The sequence below is a fragment of the Amblyomma mixtum genome, chromosome 1, assembly GCF_055824585.1.
Source record: "Amblyomma mixtum isolate Tamu chromosome 1, ASM5582458v1, whole genome shotgun sequence".
NCBI classification, from domain to species: Eukaryota; Metazoa; Arthropoda; class Arachnida; order Ixodida; family Ixodidae; genus Amblyomma; species Amblyomma mixtum.
Genome location: NC_143012.1, coordinates 222,332,951 through 222,346,083, shown reverse-complemented (window position 1 = coordinate 222,346,083; position 13,133 = coordinate 222,332,951). Strand labels below are relative to the sequence as shown.

General features: G+C 47.6%; 1 protein-coding gene across 4 annotated transcripts in view; it reads left to right on the top strand.

The window, feature by feature from the left end:
- Positions 1-13,133, top strand: part of Rim (Rab3 interacting molecule) — a 135,248-nt gene that overhangs the window by 115,919 nt on the left and 6,196 nt on the right. For all 4 annotated transcript variants that reach the window (XM_089564267.1, XM_089564261.1, XM_089564280.1 and 1 more), the window contains exons 13-18: positions 277-366; positions 2,992-3,136; positions 4,232-4,514; positions 5,275-5,516; positions 7,180-7,504; positions 9,852-10,060. In XM_089564267.1, the coding sequence (XP_089420393.1) occupies positions 277-366; positions 2,992-3,136; positions 4,232-4,514; positions 5,275-5,516; positions 7,180-7,504; positions 9,852-10,060 (1,294 nt within the window). The remainder of the gene's footprint in view (positions 1-276; positions 367-2,991; positions 3,137-4,231; positions 4,515-5,274; positions 5,517-7,179; positions 7,505-9,851; positions 10,061-13,133) is intronic.

The following is a 13,133-nucleotide window of genomic DNA, read 5'->3' as shown; positions in this document are numbered from 1 at the left end:
ACCTCAACACATCACAAAATGTAAATACAGTTGACCTTGAACTTCGTTGTAACAATGTTTATGGGGTCAGTGATTAATTCGTTATAGCCGTAACTTCGTTATAGCCTGTGCTGACTGCACTTCCAAGGGGAATCATCATTCCTTCACTATATCCGTTATTTCATTATAAACTGCTGCGTTATGGTGAGGTTTGACTGCACCCTAACAGCTGTCGTTGAATCTCGCGCTACACAGTAGTAACTGTCCTGTCAACTTTATTTTCTGCATTTCTTTCAGGTTGTGCTTGAATTGGCTACGGCGCCTTTAGGTGGAGACGGCGAATGGTACCCGTTGACCAGTCATGAAGAAAGCCTAGGTGTACATTATGTAAGCAACTGTTGATGTTCTCTTGTTTTAGTGTGCACCTATACAGAGACACCCACCAAGGAGGAATAGCTAGTGTGCATTGTGTGTTTTACACTCAACAACACAAATTGTCTGCTGACAAAAGCACCCCGTAGTTGGGGCCCTTTTACAACAAAGCTTATCCCCCTCCCTCAATGTAGGGGTTCGATGACTACCTTTCTCTGCTCAGGTTGACCTATAAGCACTTTTTTTTCTCAATTTCTTTTTCTGTAATAGGTCGTCTTTTGCACGACTTCAGAAAATTTTTTGTAGTTTTCATTGGCCGCAAAACAGAACATTAGGATCTATTAACAAGATACTAAGAAAGTGCCTGTGGTGTGTGTGCTGAAAACAGAGGAGTAAAAATAAAAGTCAAAGCATACCCTAGCAAAAAAACTGATAGAAATTTCTACAAGTCTCTTAAAAATATGTATAGGTCGTACAGGTCCTTCTATTAGTCTGATTTATATTCCTACCTGACCCATAGAACTCTGTACCAGACTGGTAGGGAGCAGATAGATCTCACTGTGCCATGTACAAGACCTGATAGGATGATGTATCAGTCTTTTACAGAAAACAGAGATCCTCATACAACATATAGAATTCCAACTGACACACTAATAAAGCCCGGTAGAATATTACAGAAGAGGGCAAATACGGGCTGGTTGGTACATGTTTCACGAATTGGAAAAGCGCTGGTGTAAATTCCTAGTCAAAGTTTGCTTCAGTTTCGTGTCTTTCAGGAGTGCAGAGATATTTTGCATTTTTTTTCTCCACCTGTTCTGTGGTTGATGTTGATTGCTTTTTGTAGTTTGCTTATAGCAGTTTTCTTTTATTGCCTGCTACTCTGGGCTCAAGCTTTTACTGTTTAATGCGAAAATATTATTCCTGTTTTAAATGTGATCACCCTTCTGCTATTCCTGTTGTGTTCTTGACGAGAAGGTATATGTTCATTTACAGTGAATTTCTAGTCAGTGGCTCCTTTCGTTTGTTTTATGGTTTACAACTTGCAGGATATGCAGTGTTTTGAAATACTTTCTGTCACTCCTCCTGTTGGTGTGGTTGATTTTTATTGGGTTAATACTTTCTTCACAGCATTTTTTTTTGTTTCCTGCAGGACAAGGCAGGTGTGAATACGATGTGGGTTTCATTGTTATTCAATGTAAAAACCTTTGCTGTTTTAAATGTGATCAATTTATTAGTCGTTTTTGAACTGCTTGGTACATTAATTTTGTTGTGTAGATTTTCATTATGCATTCCTTCACAAATTGTTTGCTTCATCATTGAATTATATGTACTGCCTTTTGTGATAATACAGAAAGATTGTTTTTTACTTATTTTCTTGGCTGTCGAGAAAGCTTGTTTCTCCTCGATGCACATACTACACCTATACAACACATATAGGTACTGATAGGCGCCATAGATCTGGTACACTAATACGAATACTCTAATACACTGATAGACTTATATACGCAGAATAACGCTGATACATCCAGAATAGAACTAAAAGGAATTTTATCAGTGTATTAGTTGTATCGTTTCATAATGCAATAGACAGAACTGATAGGATTCTTAACAGTTTATCCTATCAGAATTTTTGCTAGGGTAGTGAATATCGACACCTCCTCAGATTTGCACTTAATTGCCATAGTCATCAAATGGTGCATGTGTACGTTTCTATGGTCCCCAAAGCTCTTGTCCTTTTGAAGTGAGCTTGCCTGAGTTCCTCTGCTGGATAGAAGCACCTAATGAAGCTTCAGTGGCTTGATTCAAACCCACCGTCATGCTTCCGGGACTCGGATTTCATGAGCAAGTTCAGCATTGTTCAGTAGCGACACAATGTGTCGGTGAAGCAGTGAAGCAAGTTGGTACACTATTTTTTTTCTTCTTTTTTGCATACCCATGGCACAAATTTATTTGTGGCCAAATTTATCTGTATCACCTATACTGTGGTCATCATGTACTCCCATTTCCAGCTTCGTGGACTTCACTTCCACTGGCACTCGATGGGCTTTTGGCACATTGATTGCTGAGAAACAGTGCTGTAGTGAACAAACTTTTTGGCAAAAGGTAGTTACAGGCCCACAAAAACATCGTCATAATATATATGCGGTAAAGCAAGGTTTCGGTTTTCAAAAAGAAGTCATAACTTGCCACGTGTGTGGTATTTTTTAAGAAGCTTTATCACAACTTTTTGCCGAAGAAAGCATTCTGCCAGCTCTTCCTGCACTCATCGTACACTGAACTGGAGGGTCATTTTGAAGACCTATCAAGAGTCAAAATGGTTTACCTAATTTTCTTTCACTCCTCTTTTTTACTGAATACCTTTTCCACATAACTCGCAACAGTGACGTCGAGTGCTCATTCGCACTTCTCTTACTGAGAGATCGTGCACATTGTACATTTCCACTGTGAAAAGTCTTCCGACCCGTTGGGAGTTGTACTGTTAAGGTATTCCAGAGTGGGACAAATGCTAACGGCCAAACTTTCACATGCGTATGTCCATTACATAAACAAACAGTTCTGTTATTTAAATGCCTAAAATTCAAAGTGTGCTACAGTGCACATAAGAGATGCAATGTTGGCTTTCTGCGTGCACTCGTGCAGAAAAATCGCAACATGTACCTGGATACGGAGGGTACAAGCTCAGTGACATCATCAGATCGCCTTTCACCGCCATCCACGATATCAAGGCTGTCCGACAGCGACCTGTCCGAAATTGACTACGACGACGCCATCCCCATCCTCAGAGGTGAGTCGCCAATGGCTTCGGAGCCTCTCGAGTGTGCTGTGGACTTGCAAATCAAATTCACCACGTGTCTACGAAGCTTATGCAACGCGCGAAGCCCGCAGATGGAGCAGATATTTGGGCTACATCTTCTCTGTCATAAGAGACAGTTGCTCGCAGCCCATCCTAGCACTTTCAGACATCAGAAAGCTAATGTCAACCATGCCATCATGGACGAAAGGAGTTGGCGAAAAGAAGCAGCCACCGATGCAGCAACAGGCACCACATGATGCGTAGAAAGGAGAGGCCGCTGCCGGCACTAAAGCAGAGAGCCCAATGAGACAGCGAAGTCATCAATTTGGGCGGAGTGTCATTCAGAGCTCGGCTGCAAATTGCAGTAGATTGAGAAAGCATGGAGATGTGCAGAGTACTATAAAATTGATCACAGGAATTGCTGTGGTGTTGATGTACCTTGAGCCCATTTGTACCACTTGTAAGACATTAATCCTTGGGACCCCTAACTCATAATGGCTTGCTGAAAAAAATATTGCTGACGATCTATACAATTGCTGCGGCAGACTATGCGTTATTATATTGTTCCTCTGGACGGAGCAGCCACTGCCACTGACGGGCTCAGACAGTGCGAGCGGGTGGCTTGATCTAATCAGTCAATCAATCACCATGTGATACGCCACACCCATGCTCCAATCTCCCTGACCTCCCTAGATATAAATGGCAACAGGCCATTCTCACCCCACCAGGAGGGCACAACAAGCTGTTTCACTGCAACACCAATCAAAACGCGTTCCTGAACAGTCAGCTAAAACACTAGCCATCGCACTAGCATACCAGTGGTCCACTATCAATTTATGATCAGCGAAACCAAAATACCACCCGACACCGTACTAGCAACTTGGTGCACATGGGGTTCAAGAGTAGTGAACAGGGCTTGAAGCTTGGGGAAGTTGGAGGGTGGCCTTCAGCAAAGCTATGTCAGGAGTCTCAGATCTGAGGACCAGGTGGCGGTGTGTATAGCTGTTCCAGGCATTCCCACAAAACGCCCCCCGTGCAAGAAAAGTAGGCAGCGGTGCGAAATAACGCCTCCCCTTGACCGCGCAGACCGTCGCAGCCTGGAGGGACCCAGCCTGGGCCTCTCGTCGGCGGGCGGCTGTGGCAGCCCTCCGCTGGAGGAGGAGTTCGGCGAGCGGCCCACGCGGCGAGACATGCCGCACCGGCGCCACCGGTCGGGCTCCGTGGTGCTCCCCGGCGGAGGAGCGGGCAGCAGCAGTGGCGGCAGGGAGCAGCAGACGCTGTACCGAGTGCCTTCCCGGTCGCTGGGCTCTGGACCCATGGGCCGACTCATGCAGTCCAGCTCCAGGTCGCTGTCGCCGCCAGACATGAGGTACGGATGCCATCTCCGCGACGTACGCAAGCACAGAGACAGCTCGAGGCATAAAGTGTTTGCGGCTGAGTTAGCAGATGTACACCAAATATGCAGACTTGGCTTCTTCCATATGCGGTACTCTCCTGAGTACCTAAGCATCCTGCATACTGATTTCCTTCGACACGATGTTAGCGCGGCACACCGGTCTGCGCCCTATCCATGCCGTGCTGCATTAACCTAAGTACCCCCATCAACAATCAATATGGGAAGTAATATCTCTGTGCAAGGGTGTCCGCAGAACTTTTTCCAGGGGGGGGGGGGGGGGGCACCCAATGTCCAGGGATGGGGGCGGCGGTAGGTTGGCACCAAAAAGGAACTAGTGGATAAATAATATCCGTAATTACAGGGGGCCCCTTGTCCCCCCTTCCGGACGCCCTTGTCTCTGTGGCCTTCAGAAACTAGCCGAAAAGAAAGTCTGACCTGGTGCTGTATTTTGTTTCGATTCATTTCCTAATGTATACTCTTTTCCCCTTTTGTCATTGGCAGCTGTTGCCTGTGTCATCACAGTTTATAGCCAGTAAGCAGCATTTTTCGCCTGCTGTGGCATCAGAGGCGACGGGGCTCTCTTGTGAGGTTATGGACGCTGTTGATGAAGCTGTGCTGCCCTGCACGCAAATGATTTTTTGCTGCTTTTATCAAACCGGGACATTTTTCTCTCGAAATCTGAGCCGAGAATAAGTGGCCTGAGAGCCGTAACCGTGCGTACCTGCGCGTGCAGACCCCGCCTGCCGCCCCACGACGACCGCATGCCTGGTGGCGGAGGAGGCATGGGTGGCCGCGTGTCCCACTCGCTGGGCGGCACGCCGACGGGCACGCCGACGCCCAAGAAGCGCCACCTGCCCCAAGTGCCGCCGCCCGGGGCTCGCAGGGCACCCGGCACCAGCCGGGACCAGATGACTCTCGACATGGAAGAGCGCGCCCGGCAGCTCAAGCTCCAGATCAAGCAGCGCCGATCCGGCAGTAAGTGCAGCACACACGCTTTCCTCTGCCTTCTGACTTCCTAGCGCGGTTTACCGGGACGTGTCGTTCAGCACTAAACTCAGTATTTCAGCAAAGACTTCCGGCGATATTTAAAACTGGGCCTTTTAGATTTTTGCGTCATAGAGGTGCCGGTGGCGGAGGACTCCTGAATACAGGAAGATCATGTTAGCTAGAATTTTGGTTAACTTAATTCTAATAAAAAGTTTTTAACAATTACAGTTTGGCACCTGGTTGCAACTAGAGATTTCCAGCTGACACGAAGTAACAGCAATATCAGTTTTTAGAATTTCGCAAATGCAGCTCTGCTCGGTGCGCTGTGGCGCAACGAACTCTGGCATTCCGTACACACCAAACCCGAAACCGCGAAGCTGTGCAGCACGTGTACTCATTACCTCAGGCAGTTTTCATTCGGTGGCAAAATAAAACAAAGAATATAAGTAGGCACCAGCTGGTCTGGCCTTGCAGTAAAAACTCTAGAAACACACAGCCATTTCACATGTGCCATACATGCGAGTTGCCATAACTGTTGCCATAACTGTTGGCATATTGTGACAAAGGAAATTATACTATTTGCCTGTGAAAAAACATTGTCAATAATGCCCGTCCTCAACGCATCAGAAAATCAAGAAGAGCACGTTAGACGGTGCCACTGTGGCACCACAGCGGGTGACGATATGCGGTAGCATTTGTGGGCTATATACTATGTGATATTAAACCGTACACAACACACATCTTCCTACCACTCCTAGCGTAGTGGTACAGCGGTCAGGCAATATATATATACACCAGACCTGGTTGCCCACCACACGGTGTGCAGGTGAGCGGCCTGCCACGCATCCGGCTTCAGGCAAACAGACAAACAAACAAACAAACAAACACACAGACTAGCACACAATGGCTAAGTGCGGGGAATGGCCACTATAAGTGCTAACGCACTAAAACAAGTTATCTAGAGACACCTCTGAACCCGAAACCACCCCATTGGAGCTTTTTGGATGCCCTAATGTGCACTGAAATTATTATTGTATTGCACTATATGATCCTCGCACAAAAATGTTTGGCAGACATACCACTCATACATTCAGAGCGCGGGCACTTTCGTGCTGAATGACACCTGTAAATGGTTTGGTTTGGTTTTGGTTTATGGGGTTTAACGTCCCAAAGCAACTAAGGCTATGAGAGATGCCGTAGTGAAGGGCTCCGGAAATTTCGACCACCTGAGGTTCTTTAACATGCACTGACATTGCATAGTACACGGGCCTCTAGAATTTCTCCTCCAAAAAAATTCTGCTGCCGCGGCCGGGATCCTGCAAATGCTTTATGCCTGTATGCGAGTGAAGACCTCACAGAACCCTTGATTGAGATGTGTGCCCTTTTAAACAATTGTTTTGAGTACAAAAGATCTATTGAGCTAGATCTGCAGCTGGTCCTTGTCTGCATCCCTGCGTCTGTGCCATATTTCTGGAAAGGGTTTTTACATGTCTAGTGCACAGTGACTTATAAGTCACACCGTACACTTGGTGGTCTTTTCCATTCACAAGACGCTCTCTTTCTGTTTCTTTTCCTCCCTGAAGTCATGCACACCAATTAGTTTTCTCCACAACAAAATGTGCACACTGACCGAGTGACACCCCCTGTGCAGCGATGACGCCGGTGGGCATGTACTCGGACAGCGAGGTGAGCATGCGGCACCACCAGGCGCTGGAGCATGCGCACCACCATCACCGGGGCCTGCCACCGCCCATGCACCGGGGCACAGCCGGCGGTCGCGGGCCCTCGCACCGGGGCGGGGGCAGCCGGCTGGCCGCGGGCCTAGGCCTCGGCGGCTCCATGCTCAGCCCCGAAGGGGGAGCCGAGGGCGGCGCCGGCGAGAGCGATGGCTCCGAGACCAGCTCTGTGTCCAAGTTCTCCGTCACCAGTGCCTTCTCCACGCAGTCCGAGCGCCCAAGGAGTAGCAGGACGCTCAGGTGCGCGTGTGTGCCACACACATACTCCGATGTGGTTTTGTGCTGCCTTGATGAAAGGAACCGGAGCCCCTCGGTGTTGATTTTGAGGGACATGTTCAAAAGAAACTGACACCGTTAGCCTAGATTGATGGATTACTACCTTCTAATGACACAGAGGATGCCTTCACTGAAAACGAACGTCTTGTAAGCTAGAAAGGAACGAGTATTTAAAGGTAGATGCTATTGTCACTACAGGCCTTTTGTGCCAGGAAAAGAAAAGGATTAAGTGCCTGAATGTTAAGGTAACTGTAGTTTTGAAATAGCCTAATTATACTACCCCCTTCTAACGGCAATCAGCGCAGCGATTTCGACAGCAAATTTTAATGCGAGAGCATTAGAGGTCCTTTTCATGAGAAAAGCCGGCGTCCGTCCGTGTCATAAAAAAGCAGGTGGTCCACCTGCCATGGCAGGCAGGTGGGTAAGATGCCCACCATGGCTGGTGGCAGTGAAATTAATTCAAATAAATTCAACTCAACTGCGTGTCTACCCACCCTGGCAGTGGGCATCAGCTCATTGGTCGAGAGACGGACAGCCTCGCTAAGAGCTATCTGTCCAAAAATAAGCTTTGCGGGAGCTCAGGAAGAGCAACCTGGGTCTCACAAGCCCCATCAGTGGCTATGTTTGAGACAGCCACCGGCTGGCGTGGCTGTTGCGCATCGCTTAACAGCTGCACCACTGCTCTATGAGTGGTATGAGGACTTCCCGCAACCAATGAATTTAACAAAGAGAAAGAGTACCTGTGCAGGAAGGATCTCTAATGCTGTCACATTGTATTCTTAAGGATCAGTTAAACACCGTCTGAGTTTTTGCTTTATCTCACTCAAGTCTACGCCAAGATAAGGCAGACACAGATCAGCTCTCACATGACTTCATCACTGTAATCCATTTTTCCATTTTGTTATTGCCATTGCTCGAAACAGCAAAGGCACAACCCAATTGATGTAGAAAGCACAACCTAGGACCAGAAGTCTCGCAACAGTCACAAAATCAATATACCGTAAAACCTCGTTATTTCAGCCTCCGTTAATTCAGTAAGTTTGATAATTCGTACTGCCAGCGTGCTCCCCGCCAACATCCATCCATGTCAATGCGTCGGGCTCTTGTTAATCTGGACACTGCTAAGCTCACACTGTCACACTGATTAATTGGGACGGGCTCCCGAAGGGGGCCGTGTCGAGGCATGACTGGCATGGCAAGCAGCCGTCAAAATACCCTTCCTGAAGCCTTAATTGTATGTTGCATTGTTGCTGCTAACATCTTACGTGCACACAACGGCAGGCATAGCAACAATCGGAGGGCCCTTATCGCTACACCTAAAGATATCCCGGCTACATAGTTTCGTTTTCTCAGCCAAGCCAGACCGCGCCGTTTAGAAAGCAGATTGGCAAATCGCTGATCGTCTCTTTTACTTCTTGTAGGTGTCGCTTTGTTACAACACCAACGCGCATTTCCCTGGCTTCCATCCACAACGTTCTTCCAGTATGTCTAAACTACGCACTTCTCACGTGCTGTTCTTGTCGTTTGTGAGGAAGCTTCAAAGCTGCCGCATCGCATCGTGAAGGAGGCCGCAAAGGCCTGTACCATTTTGGAGTAGTTCTGCTTCGACATGCTCGAGAGTGCACGTGCAGTGGGGTACTTAACGGAGCTGCAAAAAATTGTCGTTGCTGCACAGTTCTCGTCTCAAAAACAGAAGGCCAGTGCCGAATTTTTATGAAAATAAATTTAACTTGATGTGAACAGTTTTTGGAAGCATTTTGAGGGCTTTTCGACAATTCGGATTTCGGACAATTCAGACGTTTTTATTCCTTGGTTCCTAGATGTCCAAATTACCAAGGTTTTATTGTATATTGATTGCGTCTTCCACAGTGATTTAGTCGATTTAGTCCTGCACAGTGCAACACAACAGATATGTACGCCCTCCTGACTGAACCGACTTGGCGGTGCGCTATACAAATCGCACTGCGCTGGACTGCGACATCTTCTGCGCAGAACGCGCGTAATGTGCCATACAGCAGCTATAGTAATGTGTGAACAATCTCACTTATGCGCTTTTCACTGTCTTGTGTAAAAATGTGTCATGTATGTCGCAATGAATGGTCGTCATGTTGAGCTAAGCTTGGCTGACTCTGCATGAGGCTGGTAGCGTGAACCTCTGGATGTATGTATGTATGCAGCTTTTGTTTTGTGCCTTTAGTGCAGCCAGTATTCTTTGTGAAGCCAGCGGGATACTGGCAACCGTCTCTGTTCCCCGTAGGTGGTGACGTTGAGAGTGGCCCCCACCACCCCCTCCTCCCGTTTTCGTTCGCAGCGAGTTCACAACGCGCATGCAGAGCTACGGGCCCGTGCACCCCGTGCGGGCGGCGGCGCCCAGCGCGGGGGCGCTGGCCCGCACCCACAGCGAAGAGGAAGCCACCAGCATCGAGAAAGTGGACGGCAGCCTCTCGGACACGGCTGTCGGCTCGCTCACGGAAAAGGCCGCCGACCGGCTGCTCAGCGCCAACGTGCGCCTTCCACCCGGTGAGAGCCCCCTCACCTACTGACTGCGCATGCGCCACTTTCTTTGGAGTGCCTCGGCGCCACAGTCACCATAACAGGAGCCGCATTTACAGGAATGCGGCATAATGCGTCTTCAGTCGATTTTTCGAGAGAAAGAGTAGATCTTGAGAAGGACTGGCACGACTCGTGCTCTACTCTCTTGCTCGACGTTTTTGCACTTTCCCTCAAGAAGTGGACTGGAGTCGACTTCTGTCGCATTCACGTGAATGCGACTAGGCATGGAGGAAGAAAGACTCGGGAAGCTAGGCATCAGTTACAGATTTGAAGCAGATTCACACAAAAATTAAAGAGAAAAATTCAGCCGCATGTGACACCCCGTGGCATGTTTTATCAACCAGAGCCGGGTATCGACCTTCACATGGGGCCAACTTTGGTGCGCCCGGAAAGCTAGAGCTGAGGAGAGGGAAACATTCAAGAGAGGTCAGCTTAGCAGCTGGCCACACCGCATGATGCTCTCTTTCTAATGTTTTCTTCCCCATGCTTACAGGGTGGCAACACCTACTATTCTATCTAGAGAGGCCAATTTGAGTCATAAACATGGCATACACCTCTGCTAAGGACATAAAACTTTTGCTTGAAATATTTGAAACACTTGAAATACTCTGACGCCAGCCAACGGATTGGATGGTTTCATGGCCCTCAGAGACGTTGACTATTCTTTCCGAAATGATAGTGCAGTGTCGAAACGTTGAGCATATGGCCCCTAAGGGCCAGATGCACAGTGGACAATGCACAAATAATCATTACATCCAAGAGGGGCTCTTGTGAAGGTTGAGGCCCAAGTAAAGTAACCAGAAATCCACAGGGAGATGTGCCGGTATTCAAGTAGGAAGGTTAAGAGAGAAAGCTGGGCGCTAGTCACAGGGCGTCAATTCTTACATCCTATTGAAGACACTCTTAATTTGCGGGGATCATGACACTGAAGCGAATATACTGTTACTTTATTACAACACAAGCTGCCGTTCTGCCATCCACAGACAGAGTTGTACACACAGGTGTGGACTTCTGGTAGCTACCAAAGCAGAAAAACAAAAGCTTGTTTTATTTCCTGTGCCCACTGAAAAAAGAAAGCAAGCCATTAGTGAAGGGCATCGATTAGTTATTTCAATTTTAAAAAACCCATTTGGCCTCATTCATTTCGCCTCGGCTGCTATGCTGGCTCGCACCTCAGAGGAACCAGAACCAAGTTGTACACCTGCGGTATATTTGTCCTAGCATACTCTACGGCAGTCATGCTTCACAGAAATAAGAAAGGGTCTTAGACTCGGCATACGCAAAGCCAAGTTTTGTCTTCTAAAGCTTTCCTTGGCTTCAATTTGGACAAAAAATTTAAAGTTCACTGATGCACCAGCACTCGGCAACTTTGTGGTCTGTCAAAGAAATCAGTCAAATCACATTTCAGTAATAAAACTAAATGTTTCAGTCTCTAGTATGCCACGCAATTTTTCTGCCATGGGAGGCATGTGCCTATAGTGTTCTTGTATCGGAAAATCAGCACTACGTGCCGTGCAGTAACGATTATGCACAGAAAGAGCCAGCCTATGTGAGGTCCCTGCCAACCGCCTCTTCCCCCAATGCCTTCCTCCTTCCAGTCACACTCGGTTGCAGTGATGCCAATCGGTTACCAACACGAGCACGCCTTTCCTGGCATCCTTCGCTCTGTTAGTGCAAGGCACATGCTACGTGTATGAGGTGGTCGCGTGATCGGGCCCTCAAGGGATGGCAGTGCAGCCAGTGCAGCCCCGCCTGGCCCTACTATGACAAAAAACTCAGGGGGGCACTTTGTTGACCTAAAGTGTGGTGAGGCGAAAGCCTTAAGCGCGGTGTTGCTGCTTGTGTCACTGATGTGTGGTTAAGATCTTAAGCTTCGCCTCTAAGAGTGGAACGCGACAGCGTCTTGCAACGCTGCCAGGGAGTTCACAGAACGCCATCGCCTGTTCGGTTCTACGCCTTGCTCGTCGGTAAATTGGTTTTTGAGGAAAGGAAATGTATCTGTCTGGCGTAGCTCGGTGGACACCTGAACCTCACTGTAACGGGAAGGGAGGAGGGAAGGGAGGAAGATGGGACTAGAGGCGTCTTTGTTCATTTGAAACCATCGAGCTGGCATGGCGGAGTGTTTAGCATGCTCGTCTCGCACTCTGGAGACCGGGGCTCGATTCCCGAACTCCACCAATTTCGTACTCGGTTTTATTTATTTGTCTGGCCTAATTAGAGGTTAATTAGGCTAATTGCATGATTAAGGAATTAACTAAACTCATTTCCACTTACTTGGAGCATCACTATACGATCCCTTTAATTGGTTGCATGGTTACTAGCCAAAGTACAATTTGCGCCGTTTGAAATTCGCGCACTGTGACGTCACGACCATTTCGACCAATTGAAAAGCGTGACATTTCTGTCGACAACTCCTGTTTACAACGATGAGGCATTAAAGGCTTCCGCCTTAATACGCTTAGCCCAGGAACCTTCCCATCTTCAGCTAGTGCTGTAATAATTCCTCAATAGCTGAGGGAATGAATTCAGTCAGTGATCGAAGACGTAGACAAGTGGCGTGCAATGGTACCGCAGGCTAAACAATGAATACAAAAGAAAAATAATGTTCAACAGTTCGTAAAGGGAGCAAGTTTACAATTGGCATTGAGATATTTGGTAGTAGCATTCTTTCAGTACCTTAAGGGACTCTGGTAGTGTAACGAAGTACATATATCTGGGCCAAGTAGTGACTGCAGGCGAGGAGAACGTGAATTGCTCGGAGAACATTTGGCTCGCACTCTCAACTTATGAGCAGCAGCTTACCTGTAAACTTCAAAAGGAAAGCAATATAACAGTTGCATCCTGCTTGGAATCGTCTGTCGAGACGAAAGTTGGAGGCTATCTAAAACCCTTCAAATTGCATTTAGTCTAGTGCAACGATGTATGAAAAGAAAAAAATGGTAGGCTTGAAGATAACAGACAGAAAAGCAGCAGCATGGAACAAAGAATAAACACGAGTTAATGGCACCCTAGGTGCATTCAAGAGGAAGTGAACATGGCC